This window comes from Mesoplodon bidens, assembly GCF_964165515.1.
Source record: "Mesoplodon bidens genome assembly, chromosome: 8".
NCBI classification, from domain to species: Eukaryota; Metazoa; Chordata; class Mammalia; order Artiodactyla; family Ziphiidae; genus Mesoplodon; species Mesoplodon bidens.
Genome location: NC_138165.1, coordinates 37,075,327 through 37,101,489, shown reverse-complemented (window position 1 = coordinate 37,101,489; position 26,163 = coordinate 37,075,327). Strand labels below are relative to the sequence as shown.

The following is a 26,163-nucleotide window of genomic DNA, read 5'->3' as shown; positions in this document are numbered from 1 at the left end:
TTCTCATATTTTTCTGATTTTTCATTAGGAATTTAATTTAGAGAGTCTGAGACAAAAACAGCTAGTCCAGATGTCATCCTAAATCAGAAGTCAACCAGATTCTATTAATAGTGATATTTCACATCAAAGATTTGACTAAGATCATTGATGCATACCTGGCATTCCAAGTTAGTTGTAGTAAGTATTTATACCGGCAGCTTTCCTTGTTTCTAGATTTATATTCAGAGCTCTCAATAAAATATTAAGCAATTTTGAAAACAGGTCCTGAAATAGTTTTAATAAAGCTGCAGTTCTCATTTTCATTCCACCCTATCCTCCAGTACTACTTGTTAACCTGAGGTATATAATAATGTAAGGAAAATTAGAGTGAAATTATGTCATTTTTAAAGAATTACTCCTCAAATGAATATCTGAACTCAATTCCTAACCTTAATAAAACATATTGTATGTCAATTCTAAAAAATTCATCATCATTATAAAAAAAGGAAAATGTTTGACACTGTTTTAGCACAAACTCATCCACTTACCGCAGCATTTATGCATGTTTCAGACATTGGAGCAGTATGCAGCCACTTCTCTTCATGACTACAACATCATGGGAGTGGAAAGAGATAAAAATATATAGTTAAGAAATGTGTGTTTAATTTTTTCTTTCCTTATTTAAAGTGTTTAGCACTTTCATATTTCAAAATGTTCATGAATTCAGTTTTAGATTCTGAGTGTATTATTAAATTCTACTATTTAAATTAGAAATAGTCAAAGTAGCTCCTTCAATTTGCTCAAAAGCAGTGCTGGATAAGTTAGACTTTGTTAAAATTAAATTTTTCTGCTCTGCAAAAGACACTGTAAAAAGAATGAAAAGACAAGACACAGACTGGGAGAAAATATTTTCAAAAGATACATCTGATAAAGGACTGCTATACAAAACATAAAAAGAACTCTTAAAATTCAACAATAAGAAAACAAACAACCCAATTTTAAAATAGGCCAAATACCTTAACAGATAGTTCACAAAAGAAGATATACAGATTGCAAATAACCGTGTGAATAGATGCTCCACATTATATGTCATCAGGGAAATGAAAATTAAAACACAATGAGATACCACTGCACTCCTATTAGAAATGGTCAAAATCCAGAACACTGACAACAGCAAATGCTGATGAGGATGTGGAGCAAAAGAAACTCTCATTCATTGCTGGTGGGAATGCAAAATGGTACAGCCACTTTGGAATACACTTTGGCAGCTTGTTACAAAACTAAATATATTCTTGCTCTACAGCCCAACAATCACGCTCCTTGGTATTTACCCAAAGTAGTTGAAAATATGTGCACACAAAAACCTGTGCACTAATGTTTATAGCAGCTTTATTCAAATTGCCAAAACTTGAAGCAACCAAGGTGGCCTTCAGTAGGCAAATGGATAAATAAACTGTAGTACATCCAGACAATGGAATATTATTCAGTGCTAAAAAGAAATGATGTATCAAGCCATGAAAAGGCATGGAGGAAACTCAAATGCATATTACTAAGTGAAAGAAGCCAATCTGAAAAGGCTACCTACTGTATGGTTCCAACAATATGACAATCTGGAAAAGGCAAAACTATGGAGACAGTAAAAAGATCAGTGGTTGTCAGAGATTAGGGGGAGGGAGAGATGAATAGGTGGAGCATAGACGATTTTTAGGGCAATGAAATTATTGTTGTATAGTATAATACTATAATGATAGATACACGGCATTATGCTCTGTCCACACCCATCAAATGTACAACACCAAGAGTGAACCCTAATGGAAACTATGGACTTTGAATGATAATAGTATGTCTATGTAGGTTCATCAATTGTGACAAACATATCACCCTAATGGGAAGTGTTGATGATGAAAGAGTCTTATGCATGTTTCAGGGTAGGGAGTATGTGGTAAATCTCTGTATCTTCCTCTCACATTTACTGTGAACTTAAAATTACTCTTAAAAATTCTTTTTAAAAATGTGCTGTACTGTCATGTTTAACTCAATTACTTATTACAAGAAAACTGTTCAACTGGTCACAATGCTATACACAAGAAGTTTCTGGTTTTTTTTAAAAAAATGTTTTTTAACTTATGTTTTGGCTTTGACTTTAAAAAATAAGCCCAATATTCAAGTGAACCAAGTAGAATACACTTCAATTTGGCAAGTTTTAAAATTCTTGGACTTACTGGCCTAAGGAAAGAAGTATAAACATCCATGATTCAGAAATGTAGGGAGAAACTGAGGCAGTCAGAACCCCATCCTTCTGCTCTAACAGAGAAAAGATACTATCCTAAGAGGAGCAAGATCCTGGACTCCCCTGGGAGATAGCAGCTTCTAAGTTATATGGGACAGCATGACTAGAAAAAAAGGAGTTCAAGATTCCAGGGCTAGGCTTGCAACTCTCAGGATGAATAAAGATTCTTGGATGGACTGAAGACCTGTCCAGGTATGGCTTAGCCAAGACCACTAGGATAGGACTGTTCTCAACTTTGGAAATTTCATCAAGTCTATGGATATAGAGCTATGTTCTAGAGCAGGCTCTGCCTGACAACAATATACAGTACTCATGGTCATTTTAATCTTTGCTATGAAATCACTATTTCAGCACCCTTAGTATGCTTGTGCTTGGTGATAAAGTCTTTTTCAAACACCATTAACCCTGGTCAGATATATGCAAAAATAGTGAGTTTTAGAAATAATGCTTAATTAAATAAATAGTAGGTCATCACCATGGAAGCTTCTGAAAGTGCTACATGCATTCACCCAGAACAGTTATGCTCCAGTCCATGTGGAGAGTCCCAGCCTTCAGTGCTCTCAGGAAGCTTCTACATGTGCTGTGGATTTGACTGCTCTTTTCCTGAAAGGGAGTCCTAGGGATGACCTTGGTGGTGAGAAGGAGCCAGCATGACATGAGTGACTCCAGACAACACCTTTCATTTACAGAGCATTCTGAACTTTACCACGACTTTTGCTTACATTACGGATTGATTCTGCAACCATCCATCCGGTGAAATAGGTTATCATTGTCATTTGTCAGATTTTAGAGTATCAATGTTCATTAGGTTAAGCAACTTGCCTGAGGTAGTAGGTATTCGAGCTAAAGCTTTTCCTGAGGTATCTGTCTAAACTTTCTATCTTGGAGAATATTCAAGCATGGCTAGGAAATGGAATAATGGGGAATCATAAGTCATGGGAAATGTTAAACGTCTACTTGCATGTAGCAATCATTCAACTTTAGCAAGTACTTTTAATGAAAGGTGTTACTAGTTGGGGGAAAAACAAATGGGTGTGTGTGTGTGTGTGTGTAATTTTTCTCAGAGTGTGGAGCTTAATCACCTTAATCACATTCATATAGGGATATGTTGAAAATTCGGGTTCCTGGGCTTCACCCCAGTTGCTCTGAACTCTGGGAATCTCTAGGGGTGAATTTACATCTTTAACAAGCCTCTCAGGTGATTCTTGCGTAATTCTCAGGTGATTCTCAGCTCACACGCTGGGTGATGCTAGACCCTGTTATTTGTTGTTTGGCAAAAAGCTAGCCAACACACTCAGGTGACCTTTAAACTTGACATTGTACGCCTTTCCGTGGCTGTGGTTTTCCGTGCGAGGAGGGGCGGGGCTGCGCTGGGCGGGGCTTGAATGAGAGGGGCTTGGATGAGCGGGGCTTGGCTTTGATGAGCGGGACAAGGGCGAGAGTGGGCGGAGCGGGTAGGGGCGGGGCCGGAGAGGGTAGGCCTGGAGAGGTGGAGGGTGAAGGGTTAATGCTCCGCGCGCAGGCGCTGCCCTCTGAACTGGAACGGAAAACAACTTCCGGTTGGAGTCCCTCCGCCGGGCGCCGGCGACCCGAGGCGTGAGAGACCGGCGCGGAAGCCCTGAACTGTGAGTAAGAAACTTCGTGAGCTAGTTGGTGTGTCCGAAGCCGTCGGGCACGGCGACGGAGAACTTGTGTGTATGAGCGAGAGGGATACGCTGGCCGTATGGGCGCCGCAGGGAGAGAAGCCGAGGAGCTGCAGAGACAACCAGTTCTCAGAGTAGGGAGGGACTTAGTGCGAGAGAAACCACCTGGGTCCCCATTCCCGAGCAGACCCGGGAGGGGCTTTCCGGGCCCGCGACGTCAGCGCAGCAACGACGGCCCCCGCTGCGACGGCAGCAGGCGAGGGATCCTGCCCGACTCCGCGTCGGCTGCTCTCGGTGACTTGACTTCTTGTCTAGCCACCGGGGAGGCAGGGCTTGCGATGTCAGGGTGAGCAGCGGACCCCGCCTGGAGGTCCCAGCCTCCTTTGAGGACGCGGGCTGCCTTGCAGAAGCTAGTACTATCGTTGTTACTCTTCCGAAAACTTCGTCGGTTCTTTTTGTTGTTTTTTCCCCCAAGATTATTGCACAGTTCCGCTCTCAGCTTTCCTGTGGGGTGTCATCATAGCCTTGTCAATGAGAAGTTAGGTAACTTCCCCGAGGGTCACGGAGAGAATAGATGGCTGAGGCGGAAAGAGCAGAAGCAAACCCTGCCCCCAGTGGGAACCGGGCGATAGGTGGAATCCCCAGCGCGGCGTAAACTGACTAGCGACGAGTTACGGGTGTCACAAGCTGTGCTTGTCACGAAGTGAAGAAAGAAGGGGGAAGACACTCAAACCAAAGAGTCTTTGTGTCTCTTATTATGCTGTAACAAGCAGAAGTAGAGCAGCCTTTGCTATGTCAAGTGTCATTTATCTCACAGATTCTTTTGACAAGTTATATCTTAAGAGAGAAACGGTAGTAAAGGAAGTGAAATGACATGAAAGTGAAGGAAAATAACGTGATCTGCTTCCCTACCACGGTTGGAATACACATTTCAAACGAGAGGTAGCAGAGAAGCAAGCTCTGTATTCTGCTGAAAAATTATTTTGCCCCTCTCATTAGGGAGGGGAGGAGAACTCTAAAGTGATAGTCATGCATAAAGCAGAAAATGTAACTCCTTCACAGCCTTCTCCCCAACCACAGGTACTCCAACGCCTTCCACATCTCTCTTATGTGTACGTAAACATGTTTCGCTTTCTTATGAAAATGAGATTATATACGCATACAGTTCTATTTGGTTTTTCAGATGAAAAATATATAGTGGAAATCTTACCACATGTAGCTCTACTTTATCTTAATGTCAGCATGGTATTCCTTTGCCTGGATGTACCATATGTAGTTAACCATTTCTTGATATGGCCTTTCTATATATTTTGCCCTTGTTCTACAAAATTATCCGTATTTCATTAGGATACAGATATATTAATCCTCTGTGAATTATATGGCAAATATTTTCAAGAACTGTCAGTCCTGGTTTAAATGCCCAGGTTTTGTATTGCATAAGAATGCTATCCTTACTCAAAAATTATTAAAATATTTTCCTGTATTGTCTGTTAATTCTTTTTATAGTTTTGTATGCTTTACTCATTAAAACATATGAAAATTATTTTTGTACATTGTATAAGATAGGGTTTAGCCATTTTTCCCGAAATCATTTGCTGAAATCAATTCTTTCCCAACTGACTAGAAATACTACCTTAATATAGTAAATTTCCACCTGTACATGAGCCTTTTTTTTTTTTTTTTGGATTCTTCTGTTGCTATGTTCTATTTGCCTCTTCCTATACAAATACCAATCTCTTTGATTAGGCACTTTTTAGTAATTCATAAAGCAAGTCCCTCTTCATTTGCCTTTTTCAAAATATCCTTGGTGATTGCGTTCTCTTCTCAGGTAAAATTTAAAGTAAACTGTTTATGTTTCATTAAAACATAACTTTTTTGGGGGGGTTTAGCCATCCACTAATGTTTTGTGACTGGTATGTAGATAATTTATATATCTGGCCAACTTTCTAAACTTATTAGTTATAATAAATTTTTTCTCTTGAATTTTCTAGGAAAAGAGTCATCTAAATATAATCTTATCTCCTTCTTTATACTTCTTTCTTACTTTGGTTTAATAAATTTCTAGCTTCTCCGGAACAGTTGTATATAATAACATTGATTCAGGCCATCCTTATCATATTTCTTAGTTTGTGGATGTTTTTACTGTGTCATCATTAAATATGAATTTTAGAGTAAATTTCAAATAATTTTATTTATCAAGGAAGTGTCTTTAATATTTCTGGTTACTAGGATTTTTGCAGGGGATGGATTTTGGATTGTGTCTAAAGTTGGGTTTTTTTGGTTTTGTTTTTTCTTTTGGTCTGCTTGCATTGGCTAGCACTTGGAGAGCAGTTTTAACTAACAGAGGTTGAATGTTCATTTGGTCTGTGTATTTCTTGTTGTCAAGATGTCTTTTCATTACTACTTAACTAAACATTTTTATCAGGAGTAGAAGTTGAGTTTTGTCATACAACATTTTGGCATCTATCATGGCCTATCATGTGCTTTTCTTCCTTGACCTATTAGAATGGAAAATTGTTTTAGTAGATTTTTAGGGTTTTTGTTGTTGTTGTTTTGTTTTGTTTTTGATTTTTATTGGAGTATGGTTGATTTACAATGTTATGTTACCTTCAGGTGTACAGCAAAGTGAATCAGTTATACATATATCCACTTTTTTTTTTAGATTCTTTTCCCACATGGGCCATTACAGAGTATTGAGTAGAGTTCCCTGTGCTATATAGTAAGTTCTTATTAGTTATCTATTTTATATATAGTAGTGTGTATATGTCAATCCTAATCTCCCAATTTATCCCTCCCCCCTTTCCCCCTTGGTAACTGTAAGTTTGTTTTCTACATCTGTGACTCTACTTCTGTTTTGTAAATAAGTTCATTTTTACCCTTGATTTCTAGTTTTTGAACCAACCTTACACTTAGTCATTGTGTAATATTTAAGCATATAGGTTTCTTTTCGGTCACATTTTTATTTAAAATCAGTAATTGAGTTTCATCTGTAGTTATCTTTTTACTGTTATCTTTGGCAGAGTTTGATATCAAGGCTATGCTGCTTTTCTAAAAAGAATTGAGAAGAGTTCCTTCTTTCTCTGCTCTGAGGTAGTTTAAATACAGTTTAAGAGCTCTCTATTTGAAGGTCTGAAAGAATTCACTCATGAACCCATCTGAAAGTACAGTGGACCCTTGAATAACACTTGGGGGTTAGGGGTGCCGAGCCTACCAGCAGTTGAAAATCTGCATGTAATTTATAGTCAGCCCTCCGTGTCCGAGGTTCTGCATCCTCAGATTCAACCAACTGCAGATAGTATAGTACTGTAGTATATATTTAGTGGGAAAAAATTCACCTATAAGTGTATCCATGCAGTTAAAACCCATGTTGTTCAAGGGTCAGTTGTACATTGTTCTTAAAAACAGCAATAATATTCAGCAAAAAGGTCCAGAACTTTAAAAGGCGAACAAACAAAAACTCCTTAGAGTAAATCCTTATAAAAGGAAAGGGTGTGAAACACCAATAATGTCAAGAAAGGAGAACTGCTGTACTGATCCTGGTTATTTTTGTCCCCCACCTTTTTTTTTCCCCCCCTGTTCTGGGAAAATGCTGTAGGTAGACTGAGGCTGATAATAAAGTGTTTTACTGTTTTTTCTCTTCTCTACTCCAGTTTATGAAGGAAAGAGTGTTGCTTCTACATGGGCAAGCTCTTCTATGCCCTGAAAGAAACCAAGAGGGAAACTCAACTGAGAAAGCATGAGTTTCACTTTGTTGTCATCAGCTTCCCAATTTTGCCAGGAAATTTCTTGCTTTAGAGGTAGTAACCAAGCTGACATTCTACTCTAGCCAAATCCCATAGGGGAGTTTCAAAATGAGTGGTTGAGAACATATGCAAGCTCAGCATGCTTTTACTTATTTAATATGAAGTGAAAATCAGTCGCACAGTCTAGGTATGTACATGGCCTGTGCACACACATAAGAACAGGGCTGGCTTCTAAGGAATACAAACCATCTAACCAAAGCCCACCGTTTTACTCAGCTAACGGTTTACTGTTAATATGTGAATAGTACTGTATTATGTAATCTTTGGTAGAGTTATTAACTTTTATAAATGATTATTTTAAATACTTTTTGATTGCTTTCAAGACTATTACCTTAGATAATGCAGTTTAGCAGTGTACATCTGTGAACTGTGGAGGAGAATTCAAGACACTCGTAAATGTTATTTACAGAAGAATACAGGCATTATGTCAATGCTTGGATATTTGAGTATCTTAAATTATCATCTATTAATCTAGAACAGATAATTGTTGGCATAATTTGGGGGGGAGTGTGCCCTAAATAAATAAAGACTTGCATGTTTTTTAAAAGCATACCTATTATCTGTAAGGAAATGGTAAAAAATAGATAGCCTGTTGATGTAAAACTTCACTATTCTAACTACAGTTGATCCTTGAACAACACAGGGGTTAGGCATGCCAATCCTCTGCTCAGTTGAAAATCTGCCTATATTTTACAGTCAGCCTTCTGTATCCAAGGTTCCTCCATATCTGTGTTTCCACCATACTGGCAGTTCCACATCCAGGGATTCAACCAACCACAAATCATATAGTACTATAATATTTACTCTTGAAAATATCCGTGGATAGGTAGACCTGTGCAGTTCAAACCTTTGTTATTCAAGGGCCAACCGTATTCTTATGCTTTAGCTGATTAGCTCTTCCTACTATTTATCCTTTTGTTTTCTAACACCTTTCTGAGCATGAATAAATATTAACTGTTCAATTTCAACTTGGTTGTGTTTAATTATGGCAAGCCAAATTCTAGTTTCTATTTTCTATTGGATTTATGTTGTGGCTGCCATTCCTCCCATGCTATCTCTTACGCTTGCCGCTTTGGTTTTCAGTCATGGGTAGAGGGAAAGAGGAGACTATTACCAAGAATAGGTAACCAAATTTCTTTTTGGTCCAGGACCAAGATTTTGAATCATTTTCAAAAAAGGATAGGAGAGAATATATATTGAACTCCCTTGTGGGTGGGTGACTAATTAATTAGTGTACAGAGTCTTCTGAATTACATGCAGTGTTTGACAGCTGTTCAAAAAAGTTGAGGAGGGGCTTCCCTGGTGGCGCAGTGGTTGAGAGTTCGCCTGCCGATGGAGGGGACACGGGTTCGTGCTCGGTCCGGGAAGATCCCACATTCCACGCAGCGGCTGGGCCCGTGAGCCATGGCCGCTGAGCCTGCGCGTCCGGAGCCTGTGCTCCGCAACGGGAGAGGCCACAACAGTGAGAGGCCCGCGTACCGCAAAAAAAAAAAAAAAAAAAAAAAAAAGTTGAGGAGGATTGGAACAGGCAGTGGTTCCAGAGCCTTTGCAACTGAAAATAAGCCTTTGGGACCTAGTAATGCATATGTTATAGGTTTTCAATCCCTATCTATAAAAACATTTTTTTTTTAATTGTGGTGAAATTTACCACCTTAGCCATTTTTAAGTAGTGTTGAATGTATTCACATTGTTGTATTGTACAAGCAAGAGAAACTTCCCTAAGAGACTTACTTTTTTTTAAGAAAAAAGTTTGGGAAGTAAATAACAATGATAATTATTTGTCTCATGGGGAAAATGTCCTGGACAGTAACCTCAGTTTTCTTCCTTTTACCTTCAGAGATACACTCTCTATGATGGTAATTACCATTACTAAATTATGAGAGTAGACAGTTTGAGCACCAATGATCTGTAATAGCTTTCACTTACCACCAATACTTTTTCTTTGCGAAAAAGAAGGGTCTATTGAAAATAGGTCGTTAACAGTGAAAACAGTCTGTCTTTCAAGTCATTCCTGTAAGGAATTAGAGGAAATTGAGTAGACTAAAAAATAATATGAGTTCCATTTTGATGGTTACTTAGTCAGTTGAAGTTATAAGAATGCTTGAGATATTTGCAGTAGAATGAGGTATGGAGAATTGTTCTCTTGAGCAGCAGAATAAACGCACTCAGGTAATTTTGCTGTGGCGAATGACTTGCTCTAAGGGCAGAAATCAGGGACTCAGGTCCCTTCAAGATAATATACTATTTTAAATTGCTTGAAGAAAATCAACCGTTCTTGTGGGATATTTAAGTGGTTTTAATATTTATAGTTAATAAATATGTGGCTTTTACTTTAATGTAATTTCATGATTTTATATATTTGCTATCCCTAAAGTAGAAATGCCTTTCCCTTGATATTGATGTTTTTCAACCTTTTTAAATCCATATTTCCTTTTTTATAAACATTAAAATACCACAAATCCTAGGAGGTATGTGCCCTTCCTTCCCACAAAGTCCTCTCTTATACCTCCTCATACTGAATATAAACTTTCTCTTGCAGTTTTCCCCATCCAAGAATATTCTGTAGAGCCTTTCTTTATATGATTTATGCAAACAGATTTTTAATATTAAATAGCCATTTTAAATTGATAACTCCCCCTCCCCTATCTGTAGATTCTAACATGGCCCCTACTCAGAAGAGAGGATACCCCTTACATGGGCTGAGCAAGCTAACTGAGCAATGCAGTGTTTATGTTTACCTCAGATGGGTAGAACATCACATGCCTAATTTCCTTTTTGGTGTTAATACTATTTAGTTTTGCACTTCAACCCATAGAATTTGATAAACAGTTTGAGAGAGGTCCTACTGGAGATAAAAAAGGAAATGAGGCAAAGCTGAGACTCATGGGTGTGGTCTTTGGCTGTAAAGTCTTCTTTTAACTCTTAGAAGATAGCACAAAAAGTTTCACCAAGTTTTAACATCCAGCAAAGTGGAGAACCTGGTCTGGGGAGCTTTTGGTTTGATCAGTGGGATTGTCTTACCTTGTTTACCCTGATGCATTTAGCAATCCAGCTTATGAAAAAAATACAAAATCCGAATTCTGACACTGCTGGATCTATGATATTTAAGTTTCTATTATTTTAGCTGCCTGAATGGAACACAGTAACAGTGCAGTGCAGTGTGCTATGGGGATATCCATAACCGAAGTTTACAACCTGGAAAGTGAGAACAGAAATGCAAGCTGTCATTTTGGGGAATTGGCTGCTTGTGTTATGGAACTTTCTTAAAAGTGGGAAATGATCGTAAGTAAATGTCAGGAGTGACAGTTCTCTTCCATTTCCTCTCTTCAAGCAAGGAAAACACACATACTTTTTAGTGTCTTTAAAGGTTTACCTTAACCGTCTAAGACAGAGGATGTTATTTTATTTATGTGTATATACTACATTATTGACTTATTTTCTGCTTTTTGCTTCTGTTGCTTTTTGTGAGTGAGGAGGCAAACATAGAGCTAAGATGGAGAAAAGACAGGATGTATCTCACTTATTCACCTCTTCATTTGCTAAGATGGCAACTTTTCTGAGATAGAATATGAACTCTTATTATTATTCATACCCCGAGGGGTTGGAAAAAGCAGGTGACTTTCTTTTCTAGGGCAGAGTGGAAGACGTCATAGTTACTCTATGTGATCCTTCCCCCATCCTGAAGCTTCTGTAGATTTAAACTGGCCTCTTACCACAAGTGTGAACCCTGGTAGAACACTTACCCAGAAGCAGAATAGTCTCAGCAGTGGGGGAAACCCAGCAGAGGACCTTTTTCTATTTACTAAATCACCCATACTTGTCTCTACTTGTCCACAAAAAGGAGACTTGATAAAGATTTATAAATCATTTTAGGGGTGGAGGTGGTGGATATCTACCTTTAGGCCTGTGATTCTTTTCAAACTTGAAATCCCAATGTATATAACTAATCACAGTTGAACTGCTCTGGTTGAACTGGGCAATTGGTGGTAGAACATTGTTTGGCTCATACACCTACAGCCTCAATGGAGCTTCAAAAGCACCACTACTTTCTTTGATTATTACTTTTTATTCAGGATTGGTTAGATATCATTTGGTATCATAATGCTGGCTGTCAAAGACAACAGGCTTAAGATATTTTTATCTATAAAATAAGGGAAGAAATGTTTGTTTAAAAAGAAGGAGGGGGCCTCCCTGGTGGCGCAGTGGTTGAGAGTCCGCCTGCCGGTGCGGGGGATGCGGGTTCGTGCCCCGGTCTGGGAGGATCCCATATGCCGCGGAGCGGCTGGGCCCGTGAGCCATGGCCGCTGGGCCTGCGCGTCCGGAGCCTGTGCTCCGCAGCGGGAGAGGCCACAGCAGTGAGAGGCCCGCATACCGCAAAAAGAAAAAAAAAAAAAAAAAAAAATAAAATAAAATAAAAAGAAGGAGGGGTACTTCCCTTGTGGCACAGTGCTTAAGAATCTGCCTGCCAATGCAGGGGACATTGGTTCAAGCCCTGGTCCAGGAAAATCCCACATGCCACAGAGCAACTAAGCCCATGTGCCACAACTGCTGAACCTGTGCTCTAGAGCCCACAAGCCACAACTACTGAAGCCCGAGCACCTAGAGCCCATGCTCCACAACAAGAGAAGCCACCACAATGAGAAGCCCGTGCACCTCAACAAAGAGTAGCCCCTGCTCGCCACAGCTAGAGAAAGCCTGCGCGCAGCAACGAAGACCCAATGCAGCTAAAAATAAATAAATAAACAAACAAATAAAGAAGAAGGAGGGTGGGAGGAGTTAGAGTACCACTTCAGAAAATTTAACATCCAGATAGTAGGATTCACAAAGGGACACAGAAGGAATGAAATTGCCCAAAAAGTTATTCAAGAAAATTTGCAAGAACTGAAGGATGAACTTCCACATGGGTTAAGTACAAGATCAGAAATCATAATGGCTCTGGACTTCAACAAAAACAAAAGGGAGCATAGTAAAACTTACAAAATTCTGAGGAAAAATTACTTCCAACCTAGAACTCATAACCTGGCAAACTATCAGTTAAATCTGAGGGTAAAGATATTTTCAGTTACGCAGGGTCTCAAAAAATTTACTTTGCAGGCACTTTATCAGGAAGCTACTAGAGGGTTTACTCCACCAAATTGGGGCGTAAAACAAGAAGGATGAAGATTCGGGATACTGAAAATGAGGGATTCAGCTAGAGAGAGAGGTGAATAAAGGGAATCATCAAATTCAAGTTGAAAGAAGGTCTCAAGATGAAGGCTTTCCTCTAGGCATAGAAATCAACAAATCTAGACTTGAGCAAGTCAGAAAGCTCAAGGAGAGATTCTTCTAAGTAGATGAAATTGATAGAATAATTGAAGTGTCTCAATGGATTGAGGAGTTGTAGTAATGATAATAAGAAATAAAACAAACAAGAAGTTTTTTCAGGAAAAATGTTTTTCAGGAAAGGAAAAGGAGCCATAGTATATTATATGGCTCAGCAGTGAATAGCATTACGTAGTCATAAGAAAGTTAAAGTAGAATGCAAATCTAACCAAAAAATAGGATATAACTATATGAGGAGAATGGGGAGGATATAAAGGGAGGGGAGATTTTAAAGAGAGCTGAATCCTTATTTTGCATAGTGGGAAGACAAGTAAAACTGAAAAATCAGTAGTGGCAATATTAGCATGTTATTTAGGGATAATACCAAAAAGAATCAACCAAAAGGGACTTCGCTGGTGGTGCAGTGGTTAAGAATCTGCCTCCCAATGCAGGGGACATGGGTTTGAGCCCTGGTCAGGGAAGATCCCACATGCCGCGGAGCAACTAAGCCTGTGCGCCACAACTACTGAGCCTGTGCTCTAGAGCCCACGTGCCACAACTACTGAGCCCACGTGCCACAACTACTGAAGCCCACACGCCTAGAGCCCGTGCTCCACAACAAGAGAAGCCACTGCAATGAGAAGCCCGTGCACCGCAACGAAGAGTAGCCCCTGCTCGCTGCAACTAGAGAAAGCCCACGTGCAGCAACGAAGAGCTGACTCAGCCAAAAATTAAAAATAAAGTAAAAATAAATTTATTTTTTAAAAAAAGAGGAATCAACCAAAAGAGCTGAAAATTGTTGCCAAGGTGAAGCAGGAAATGGGAAGGGAGGAGAGTAAGGTACTACTGTTTTTCTTAAACCTTATAAAGTTATTTTACTCATTAAAATGTAGGTGTGTTATGCTTTGATTAAAAATAAAATAGAAACTAAATAAGGGTGAAAAGAGCTAGGATGTTGGACTTTCACATCAAAGAGACCCGGGTTTATCTGGGTCTTCCATTTTCTAATTCGTTGACCTCAGGCAACGTATTTAACCTTTTGAAGCTCATTTTCCTTATCTGGAAAGGGAACATTAAAATAAGGTGGTTTATGTCAAGCAGCAAGCAATTTTTACCTCAGCAGGTGTCAGTCTCTACCCCTGTCCCTAATGTTTCCCGGGAGGAAATAGGGAACCACCACCACTGTTGGGAAGCTTCCCATTCAGTTATAAGACTAAGATTGTCCTTCTGGTTCATAGCTGTGTGCCTATTCAGATTGAAGGCATGACACTGTAGCTGTGTGCCTATTCAGATTGAAGGCATGGCACTGGGATCTATGCCCTTTCTAAACTATCTGTAGATAGTTAGAGAATTTAAATAGAATTGAGATGATTTAGAGTATTGGTAGGGGTAGAATCAAGTTATAAGGACTGCTTGGTGGGAGAAGAGCTCTGGTCACACTCAGATTTCTCTTTCAGCATGAACTTCAGTGCAAATGCCATTAATGGTGTCTCTTCCATTAATAGAGAAAACAGTTGTCACATAGACTGATGAACTGTGGAAATTTCATGGAACCAAGATCAACAAGAGTGCTGTTGCTCTGGACCATCTGCCAAAGTATCAAAATACCTTTTTTTTTCTTTTTTTAAGAATATCTACCTTAGCAACTGCTATTTTTGTTTCTCAATTCTATACACTTCTTTTGGAACAGTTCATAAAGCAGATCACCGTGGAACAAAAGGACAGTTTATGAAAGCCTATTTTCCCGCCTTGGTGCATATTTGTGTAGTGTTTTACAGAGTACAGTGCTTTTCCAGTTATGACTTGATCCCCTATGGCAGTGATTCTAAATCTATCACACTTGCTTCTCCCTCTTCCTCCCCTTACCGGCCCCCCTCCACCAAAAAAATTATGATCCAAGAAGTCTTGGACAGGGATGGCTGATCTGTTTTTTGAAACTGCCCTGGATTATTCTAATGTACTGACAGGTTGGGAACCCATGTCCTACAGCATGCTGTACCCCAGACATTCTAAACTGGGGCAGATGAGGGAACTGAGGTCCACAGAAAGGTTACAGCTTATTCACTCTCACCCATCAACAAGCATATCTAGACTGGACATGTTTTCTGCACTTCAACTCTGATTTTATCTTTGGTTGACTAGGCTTTTTAATTTTGATTCTCTGACTTGTATTAAGAGAGAAATTAACACATTTTACACAAGATGTGGTCTCAGTTAAAAATAAGATTTGGAATCTTTATTTTATAGCATCTTTTCATTTTTTCCAGTTGCAAAAGGAAATGAAACAGAGAATCAAATTTTTTAATAAACTCTTGCTCCTCCACAGTAGGGTAGCATAACAAGTGTTGGGACTTAACTAGATCTGAATATTCACATTTGAGGAAAACTGGAGTGGCCCTGAAAAGGGTAGAGATTTGGGTAATTTTGGCACAGAGGCAGGTTTGAGAAGTTGGTTTGTCAGGCTACCCAGGGATTTTTAGTCCTGTATTCAGGAGTATTCAACAATAGGAGTAAGAAAGTGTGTTGCATGGTATAAAAATATTGTATCTGGTTTTAACCTTTTATCATATTATATATTTAAAGTCACAACCTAAACATCTTGGGAATGACTAGGAATGGAGATGTGGATATCTCTGAAACCTTATTTATTTTCTCACTGGAGTTCTCTCAGTTACTTCTAATAAGACAAGTTGTGACTTGCAAACATTTGCCCAGCAGCCTCTAGGTGTCCTCAGGGAAATTAAAAGCAGGGGTATGAAGAGCCATAGAGTTCTGTGCTGGTAATTAAGAGCACAGAGTACAGCTTATAATTATGTAGGCTTTTGCCTGTTCCCATTTATCATTGGTAATATTCTCAAGGCTAAATGACTGCTCAGCAATTTCAACTGTGATTTAAGAGAAAATAGGCCTTTTTGTGAAAAGGTCCTCTGTCTCCCGAAGTTTCATTCTCTTTTCATAGAAGAGCTCTGTCCTTTCGTAGTGGTTATGATTTAGTAAATGACTCAGAGATGCTGGAGGGGCCCCTAATCTGTGAACTCATGAGATTTTAACTACTTCTTTTTCAAAAACAACTTTGCCCTTTATGAATCTGGTGCATCCTGTGTCATCTCTTCTGGTTGGGGGGACCTTTTTAAGATTACTGAAAATATTTTTTCACACTTTTTAAATTAAAACCAGAAGATAGGTACAAACATTCTACTCTTGTGAAAGATCATTAATAATACTATTTCATTATCATAAATTTGGTAGAGTAGAAGAGAGAGACTTAAGAAAAATAACACTCTACCAGAAAGTTATTTTTCTTGTTATTTAACACCGTATAAATGTTAACAGAACAGAACATCAGATAACGTTCCTACCTGTTTGGCTAATAATCTCTTCATGTAAGGTAACAGACTTATACTAAAATGCCTTACTATTTTATGCATATCCTAGTTTTCCTTCTGACATTGTCCAGTGGGCCTATCCTCTTTTTTGGTTTATATTTGGGAGAAAAAAAGTGTGCATCTTGTGACACAAAGTGGTACAATAACAAGTATTGCTTCTTTCTCTCTCCACTGTTTTCTTTTAAAAAATGTAAGGGTTTTGTTTGTTTGTTTCTTTTTTGGTAAAAAGATTTTGGCCTGGTTGACTGTCAACGAGTATCAGAGGACATTAAAAACTTTAAGAATATAAGCAGGAGGGAAGGAATACTTAGCCATCATTTCTTCCTTTAGATTTCATTATCACTCAATTGGTACATTTTTCCTGACTGTTGTTAATTATGTTTCTGTTAGCACTTTTGTTCAGAATTGAATTCAATATCCTCTCCTCTCCCCCTCAGTATTTCTTCCTGTTTCCCTGTGGCTGACTAGCATCACTGTTTGCCTAATTTTTGAAAAATATGGCTGGTAAACTATCTTTAACAAAATAACCTGATTACCTTACTTATTAAAATATAGATTAGAGGACTCCTTCCCAGGCCAACTGATTCAGAATTGCTGGGCCCTGAATGCTTCCTTCTTGTCTGTTGTACAGATCCAGTTGGCCAACAAATCCTGTTGATTCTACCTTTAAAATGTCTCTTGAATCCATTCATCTTTCATTTTCCCTACTCTAGTTTAAGCCCTCATCTTTCACCCAGAATACAGCAGTAGTTTCTTAAGGATATCCTCACTTTGTCTCCCTCATTAGTTTATATTCCCTGCTGGTATCCAGTTAATCTTTCTAAAACATATCCATCTCCTGCTTGACAATCCTCCATTATTCCTTAATGTTAGCAAGTTAAAGTCTAAATTGCTTAGAGTGACATTCAAGGTCTACTGCAATCTGGCCGTATCTAATCTGCTGTGTATAGTTTATGTAGTTAGTGCACTCTGTAACTCTAGGGTGTAACTCTTTCCAATTATGGTCTACATGAATGGTACCCATAGGGTTCTTTCAGTGCCACACAGTCACACATGGTGGCCCTGACTCTGCACCTGTCTTAGCACCCTGACTTAGCACCCTGACCTCTCCATCCTATCTGTACATACACCTTACTTTCATAAATACAATACTCGCCAGCAGTCCCTAAATGCACTATACTAGTGATTTCTCAGAGCCTCTGCTCTTTCAGAGTGAATGTTCTTTCCCCTCTCATTCTCTACTTGTTGAAATCCTTCTCATATTTCAGGGCCCAGTATAAGCGTCAGATCCTCTGTGAAGCCTTCCACAGTTCCTCTCATGTTAATTGTTCCTTCTATTGAGCCTTTTTCCTGCCTATACTCTTTATTTAACAGTTCTTTCTTTTCTTCTTCTTTTGAGATAAAACTTAAATACAATGAAATGTACAAATCTTGAGTGAGCTTTTGGGTCAGTTCCTACAAATGCTTCTACCTGTGTTTCCCAGATACCTATCAAGATACTCAAGATACGCTTATACATTTTTACACATTTATAATTGACCTGCTAATATGGTTAATCATTTCCATGTGTTTCTGCCTTACTAAATTATAAGCTCTAATTAGAGTTTTAAGGCAAAGACTATGAGTTTTGTCTCTTTCCCATGGAAAAAGGAGAACCTACTGTGTGTTCGGCACTGAACCAATCTTGAATATTGTACCAGTTAGGATACAGCTCAGCTCCTCTCTTAAGAGACCCCCAAAGACAGTGGCTTGAACAAATAAGACAGATATTTTATTTCTCTCACGTATTACAATTCAAAGTATAAGATGTCCAGAGCTGATCTGGCAGCTCCACAGTGTCAAGGACCTGGGCATCTTCATTCTTGTTGTTCCACATCTCCTTGTTCCACCATCCTGGAAGTGTTGCCCTCACCACAGTGTTTCGGATGACTAATCACAATATTCCATCCAACTGAGAAAGGGAAAAAGAAGAGAGCTTGTCTTGGAAGTTACACTTTCTTGCCAATGACAGTCACATGACCACATCAGCTAAAAATCAGGAATACTAGAAGAGGAGAGAATGGATATTGAGGAACAGTTAACAGATATTGCTTCATATATGATCTCAATCTTCACAATAATCCTACAAACTATGTATAAGAAAACTAATACTCAGAGAAGCTAAGTAAATGGCTAGAAAACTGCAGATCTGAGATCTGAATTCAAAGCCTGTACTTTTTTTTCATTCTACCTAGTAAAGTGTTAGGAGGGACTATATAATTGTTATGAAATAAATAAAGTCATTCATTTTCACAGTGGTACATCATGTATTTTCATATCACATATTTTCACAGTATCGTATCTCTTCTAGGACATCCCATATAACTTTATTCCATACTTCTCACTATCTTTAAACGAATTACCATATCAACTGGCTTGTAACTTTTAAATCTATGATATCATTTATGAGGAAAAATAAATCACTATTTGCCAAGTAAAAGCTTCTATACTCTGTATTTGTTTAGAAATGCTGTCTAATCATAAAGTTGAAGGAGATTGTCTTGTAACCCCTTCATTTTAAAAGCAAGGAAAATCGAGGTCCAGAGCAGATATAGGACTTGTCCTTTATTTCATTACTACCCTTGCTTCTTTTCAAGCATCATGGACAAGCACTAGCCTAATTAATCACTTCTATAAGTAACCATAATTGTTATACTTAAGAATTGTCTCAGGTTTTCAGAGTTGTCCTGATCTGGAAATTCAGACTGAACAATGCATAAGAAATGTATGTAATCCTGGGCTATTTTAGTGAAGAATGGATATTATCTAGCACAAAAAGACATCTTTATAGCTGTCAGGAACCTGTTTTAGAAAGGATGACTGCTACTTGACAGTCAAATAAAAGGAATGGGTGAGGTCATTCCTACCCATAATTCAAAACCCAAGTCAAATGCCATCTACCTCTCAAAGCCTTTCCTAAACCTTGTAAATAGAAGTGAGCACTTTCCTTTCCAAACTCTAGCCTTTAATATCTCCAGGTACTCATATATATTCTTTAAGTTACAGCTAATGGTGCCTTCGTCAGGGTAGGTTTCATGTCTGTTTTGTTTTCACTACATCAGTGGCGCCCAGCCCAGGCTTTGTTTTTTGTTGGCACTCAGTAACTGTTTTATGGAATGAAACATCCATCATGGCATTTTAGGAGAATACTTTGCAGCTGGCTTTAATAAATAATCCTTGAACTAAGAGTTTCAAAGATTTAGTCCCAGTCACTTGCTTATAGCTTTGTAGCTGTATGCAGGTCATTTAACTCCTCTGAGCCTTATCAGTCAGATTGGAATACCAGTAACAGGAAATGAAGAGCTGGTGAAAAACTTTGTAAAAGGAACACAACATTAAAGTGGCACTATCCCTAAAGCCCCTTGCTGCATCCCACATAGTGCCTTACATGTATTAAGCAAACAAGTACTTCAGTTTTTCTAATTTAATTGAATCATAATGGTATATATTTTATTGAAATCAAAGTTTGGCCCTAGTAGTTGACATACCTTTGTTGGAGCTGGGAAATTTTACCAAGGGAAAATAAAATTATTGCCCTCATGCAGGCTGATTCTCCTATCCTAGAACAGTTTCACTATGAACCAAGGATCAATGAAAGAGGAAGCAGCCTGATGCCCAGGGATTTTCTTAGTACTTCTTCCTGTGCAAGCACATGCTGGACCTGGGAGGCAGAATAGGAACTTGTCACCCTCCATTTTCCATCTTACAGGAATAACCCAAAGGAAAAAAGGAACTTCTGTCAGAGGAATAGAGGTAGGTGTGACAGGACTATCCTGAAGCCAGGATTACCCTGGGGGTGGGATGCTTTGTATTCTGCCCACCCAGATATACTGTCTCGGGCATCAGTGAGTTAAGTTTTTCCTTGTGTGGTATGAGGAAACTAGTAAACCAAACCCAGAAATAAATTACCACGGAAGGCTTTCCTTAAAATACATTTAAAAGAGTGAAGCCATAACTAGAAGAATGTTTCCAAGGCAGAGCTGGCTCTAGCTTGGACCTCCTGGGTTTAGGGGATGAGAGTGGCCATTTGATTTGAGTTTGAGCATGTTTATTGTAAATAAAACCATTTCCCTGGAGCCTGGCAAGTTTTGCAGAAGGCATACCAAAATGTAATTGAATTGTGACTGCCTCTTAAATTGTGAAATTAATTTTACACTTAACAAATGCTTTAAAAAATAGAGGAACAAGTGGCTTTAAAGTTCAGAGTGTTAATATTTGAAATCTGTCCAATTTAATTAGCTGGGTCCCAGAGACTCTTTCCTTTTTCTCTGGTCAGTGTCACTGATCTAACACCCAATTTTCTTCTTTGTTGTGAGATAGGTATTAAATGTATCATTTATTTAGTTGTATTGACCTGAATCATATCTCCCAGCATACATTCTTATTTCAAAAAATAGGATGCCTCCATGTGGAATTTACTCAGTAACTCTTCCTAGTGACATTTGTGTGATCTAATTCAAGGAACTGAAATGAAGGCTGCACATGATTTACTTGCATATGATGCAGCTGTTTTTAGTACTGTATTTACATTTTTTAAAGCAAGAATGCACCTTCTTGATGAAACAGACATGCATTTTTAGATTCACAGACTCAAGAACTATAGAACAAAGAAGTTCCTTAGAAATTGAATCCAGACATCTTTTTTTGTTTTGAAGAGACAGAAACTTGAGTCCCAAAAGATTTAGTGGCCCTGAACTAAGCTCACAGGGTCAGTCAGTGATAGAACAAAACAAGAAACGAGATGGGTTCCCAATTCAAGCCTCTTGTTTGTCCCAGATAAATATAGGTGTGGTTTACATTGACAATTTGTTATGACATCTGCAGCTTATTAAGACAGTGATAGACAACCTAGCCACTTAGCTACTTAAATCGTCTAATTTCTGCATGAGCATATTACAGTATACTATAGTCCCTGTAGCTACCTACCCTTATTTTTCTTTTCCTGCTTATATACTTATTTTTAATCTTGTGTGTTTTTTTAAGCCACCCTAAATCAATTTTTTGAATGATAATAGTATCTAAATAAATACTCAAAGTGATGCTTTGTGTTCATGCTAATTACTCATGTTTCCATAGTGTCTATGGTATGTCAGAGATCCTGGCAATGTTAATTATCCTAACAGTATTTCATCTTTTCCATCTACCAGAGGTAGCAGTAAAAACAAATTTCAAGTGGAGTGCCTAAAAAATATATCATTCTTTCATTGCTTCACAAGGTAAAGACACTGTAATCCCCATAATAAAATCCTTGAAATTGTTTTTATCAAGCCTAGAAAATAACTTAGGAGTGTATTTAGTATCTTAAAATGAAAGACTGGCTGATGGGATTGAAATACTACCTAGGTATTTAAAAGGGCATTGTGATTTATGGTCAACTGATTTTCAACAAGGCTGCCAAGGGCATTCAGTGGGAAAAGAATAGCCTTTTCAACAAATGATACCAGGACAGCTGGCTAGCCACATGCAGAGGAATGAATCTGGAGCCCTGCCTCATACCATATTATACAAATTAACTCAATATGGATCAAAGATCTAAGTGTAAAAGCTAAAATTGTAGGGCTTCCCTGGTGGCGCAGTGGTTGAGAATCTGCCGGCCAATGCAGGGGACATGGGTTCGAGCCCTGGTCTGGGAAGATCCCACATGCCGCGGAGCAACTAGGCCCGTGAGCCACAACTACTGAGCCTACGCGTCTGGAGCCTGTGCTCCGCAACAAGAGAGGCCGCGACATTAAGAGGCCCGCGCACTGCGATGAAGAGTGGCCCCCACTTGCCGCAACTAGAGAAAGCCCTCACACAGAAACGAAGACACAACACAGCCAAAAATACATAAATAAATAAATAAATTTATTTTTTAAAAAAAAAGCTAAAATTATAAAATTTCTAAAAGGAAATGCAGGTGAAAAATCCATGTGATCTTGGGTTAGGCAATGGTTTCTTAGATATGATATGAAAAGCACAAGAACAAAAAAAAATAGATAAACTGGACTTCATCAAACTAAAAACTTTGTCAGAGGGCACTATCAAAGAAATGAAAAGATAACCTATAGAATGGGAGAAAATATTACAAATTATATATGTATATATGTATGTGTATATGAAAAGTGGGCAAAGGACTTTACTAGACATTTCTCCGAAGAAGATATACAAATGACCAATAAGCACTGTAAAGATGCTCAACATCAAGTATCACTTCATACCCACTAGGATCCTAGCATATAATTTTAAAATGACCTATAAGCACTGTAAAGATGCTCAACATCAAGTATCACTTCATACCCACTAGGATCCTAGCATATAATTTTAAAATGGACAACAATTATTGGTGAAGATGTGGAGAAATTGGAACTCTTGTATGTTGCTAGTGGAAATATAAAATGGTACAGCTTCTGTGGAAACGTCTGGAACTTTTGTGGCAGTTCCTCAAAAAGTTAAACATAACTGTCATCTGACCCAGGAATTCTGCTCCCAGGCATATATCTAAGAGATTAAAAACATATGTTCACACAGGTATATACACAAATTGTAGCTTTATTCAAAATAACCAAAAAGTGGAAACAACCCAAATGTCCATTAACTGAGAAATGAATAAACAAATTATAGTATATTCATAAAATGAAATATTATTCAGACATAAAAAGCAATGAAGTACTGTTACATGCTACAACATGGATAAAGGTTGGAAATTTTATGCTACATGAAAAAAGCCAGACACAAAGGCCATGTATTTTATGACTCCAAATGTCCAAAGTAGGCAAATCCATAGAGTCAGAAAGTAGATTAGTGGTTGTCAGGGGATAGAGGGGAGATGTGAATTGGGACTAACTGCTAATAGGTACAGGGTTTCTTTCTGAGGTGATTAAAATGTTCTGTGATTAGATATTGGTGATGGTTACACAACATTGTGAATATACTGAAAACCACAGAAGTGTATACTTTAGAATGGTGAATTTATGTTATATGAACATCTTAATGTAAAATACTGAAAGTTTTTTAAAGCATGTATACCCGACGATAAAATAAAGGTGTTATAAAAGGTTAGAGACTGTTATGAAGGATTTCTAATCATAAGGGAGTGAAATAATTTGGTACCCCCCAAAATCCCCTATGACTGATAGAGAACTTTGTCTACTCTGGCTTTCAGAGGATTAAGAGAAAGGCTCTGTGGTGTGGTTTTCACAGCTTGACAGGAAGAATCAGTCATTAGATGACCCTCTGCTCAGAGTCAGGGAATGTCATTAGAGATGTTATCCAAGTTGAGACGATAAAAGTAAATTACCTCCACTGAGTAAATCACCTGTAGTTCAGAAATAGCAAAAAAGTTGGCAAACTAATAGAGCATTGGGGTAAGACTGATGGGATGTGATTTTTCTTTTTTAATGTAGAGTCCAACGGCAGCTCTCCCTAGATTTTGTGCTAAAATAAGAGCATTTTCACACATTTTAATTGCTCTGTGATAACAACAGTGTGAACTCCATCCACAAACATTTATCTACTTAATTTTGCTCTAATTTCAGTGTAGCAGGCATTTACCTTGTAAGTGGGAATAACTGTCCATTTAGTAAAAAGAAGTCCCTTCTCACATTGCTAATCCTGTTGTGCATTTCTGTAATAAAGATGAATAACAAATGGCCTTTTATATTTTTCCATTTTTAGCTTGCATTTATAGAATACCATTTGCAAAGTAGCATCTTTATGAACTGGAACCCTAATTGCTCCTTAAACATTAGTAAAGAATATTTAAAAATTGTAGAAGTTAAGGTTTCACAATATTTCTGATCAGGATTTTAAATGAGGCTTTTTTGCCTTTATAAAACTTTATAGTACTTGGTGCTATAATGTTCATGATAAACCATATAGAACTGTCTTTGAGGTACATTCTTTAAATGAGATTTATATAACTTAATAACTATCTAAATTTTTCAATTATTTTCCAGACCTGTCATTTACTCCATCATTTATAGTGATGCTACAGGACAGAGAGGAATGGATAAAAACATTGGCGAGCAGCTCAATAAAGCTTATGAAGCCTTTCGACAGGCATGCATGGATAGAGATTCAGCAGTAAAAGAACTACAGCAAAAGGTATGTGGTTTTGGTTTGGAAAGTTATTTACCCTGGTAAATGGAATTTGAGTGTTGTGCAATGGAAAATATTATATTGTTAGAAAGTGCCTTGAAGAACTAAAACACAGTGATATATTAATGGATGAAATTTGAGATTTTTATTTGCTACCTTTTTTAAAAACATTGTGTGACCTGTGGGAAGAATTCATTTTAAGGTGATTGTATTGAGGAAAGATAAGAATGTTATCTTCCATAAATAATTTTTAAATAAAATGACAAACTAAAAGTCAGAAGTATTACTATCTCAGCTAGTTTTATTTTTTGTGTTTTTTTTTTACATGGTTATTTGGCTGGTGAGAGGACTATACAAATCTTAAAATATCCTGGAACTAAATTTGTTATTAATTTATAATAGTCTTCCATTCTTTAAATGTAACAGTTAAAAATCAACTATTTCAGTGAAATCTTTAGTGACTTACCAGAATGTTCAGCTTTTTAAAATTACTCCTGTACACATAAAACTTCTGTTTAGTGCTTTCAGTTTCAAAAGAAAGTAAATTGGAAGAAAGGTATACCCAGGCAAAAATTACTTGGTCTAGTAGTTACCAGGCACATGTCTGTTATTGGTCCATTATAAGGTTTTCACTGGTCTACGGCAAAATGAGAAAAATGAGAATAATGTAATGAACTTCTTAAAATGCTAAATTTATTCCGTTTAAAATTCTGTCCTTTATTCTGATACTGTTTCCATGTTTCAGTACTGTCAGAATAAAGAGCAAAATTTTATTAACGTATATATTCATTGAATGATGATCATAGAGTTTTTTGTTTGCTTGTTTAATATCATTACTTAGTGTCTTGGGGGTCCCCAATACCATACACACATTCTGCGATTCTCTAGAAGGACTCACAGGACTTAGTATACTGTCATACTCAGAGCTAAGATTTATTACAGAGACATTGTAAAGATAGACAGCCAGATCACTAATGGAAAAAGACATCAGGCAGAGTCTAGAGGAATCTGTGTGCAGGCTTCCTATGCTCTTTCCCTCCTGTGAGAGGTCACACAGAGCACCCTCTCTCCAGCTTCAAAAATTCACTCAACACACTTGCAGTGTTTTGGCATGGGGAACTCCATTTGAGACTCAAGAGCTTGGGTTTTTTTTAAGGGCTGGTTACATAGGCACCCTCTGTCAACCAAAATTTCAGATTCTCAGAAGGAAGGTAGTTATTTACCATAAATCTCATGGTACAGTCTAAGTAGGCTGGCACAGCATTTAGAATCATCACTTAAATGTTTTCAAAAATCAAGTTCCCAGGGCTTCCCTGGTGGCGCAGTGGTTGAGAATCTGCCTGCCAATGCAGGGGACACGGGTTCAAGCCCTGGTCTGTGAAGATCCCACATGCCGCAGAGCAACTAGGCCCGTGAGCCACAATTACTGAGCCTGCGCGTCTGGAGCCTGTGCTCCGCAACAAGAGAGGCCGCGATAGTGAGAGGCCCGCGCACCGCAATGAAGAGTGGCCCCCGCTCGCCGCAACAAGAGAAAGCCCTCGCAGAGAAATGAAGACCCAACGCAGCCAAAAATAAATAAATAAATTAATTAAAAAAAAAAAAAAAAAAAAAAAATCAAGTTCCCAGATGCCGTCAAGGCCCAGCCT

The 26,163-nt window shown here is 38.1% G+C and overlaps 1 protein-coding gene across 9 annotated transcripts in view; it reads left to right on the top strand.

Annotated features, from left to right (window-relative positions):
- The first annotated feature begins 3,604 nt into the window (after positions 1-3,604).
- Positions 3,605-26,163, top strand: part of TANK (TRAF family member associated NFKB activator) — a 78,197-nt gene continuing 55,638 nt past the window's right edge. For 3 of the 9 annotated variants that reach the window (XM_081241998.1, XM_081241991.1, XM_081241996.1), the window contains exons 1-2: positions 3,605-3,894; positions 24,376-24,523. In XM_081241998.1, coding sequence (XP_081098124.1) covers positions 24,425-24,523 — 99 coding nt within the window. In that variant the 5' untranslated portion in view covers positions 3,605-3,894; positions 24,376-24,424. Of the gene's footprint in view, positions 3,895-20,008; positions 20,195-21,588; positions 21,658-24,375; positions 24,524-26,163 lie in introns of those variants that run through there. The other 6 variants (XM_081241992.1, XM_081242000.1, XM_081241994.1 and 3 more) reach the window with 5 other exon arrangements.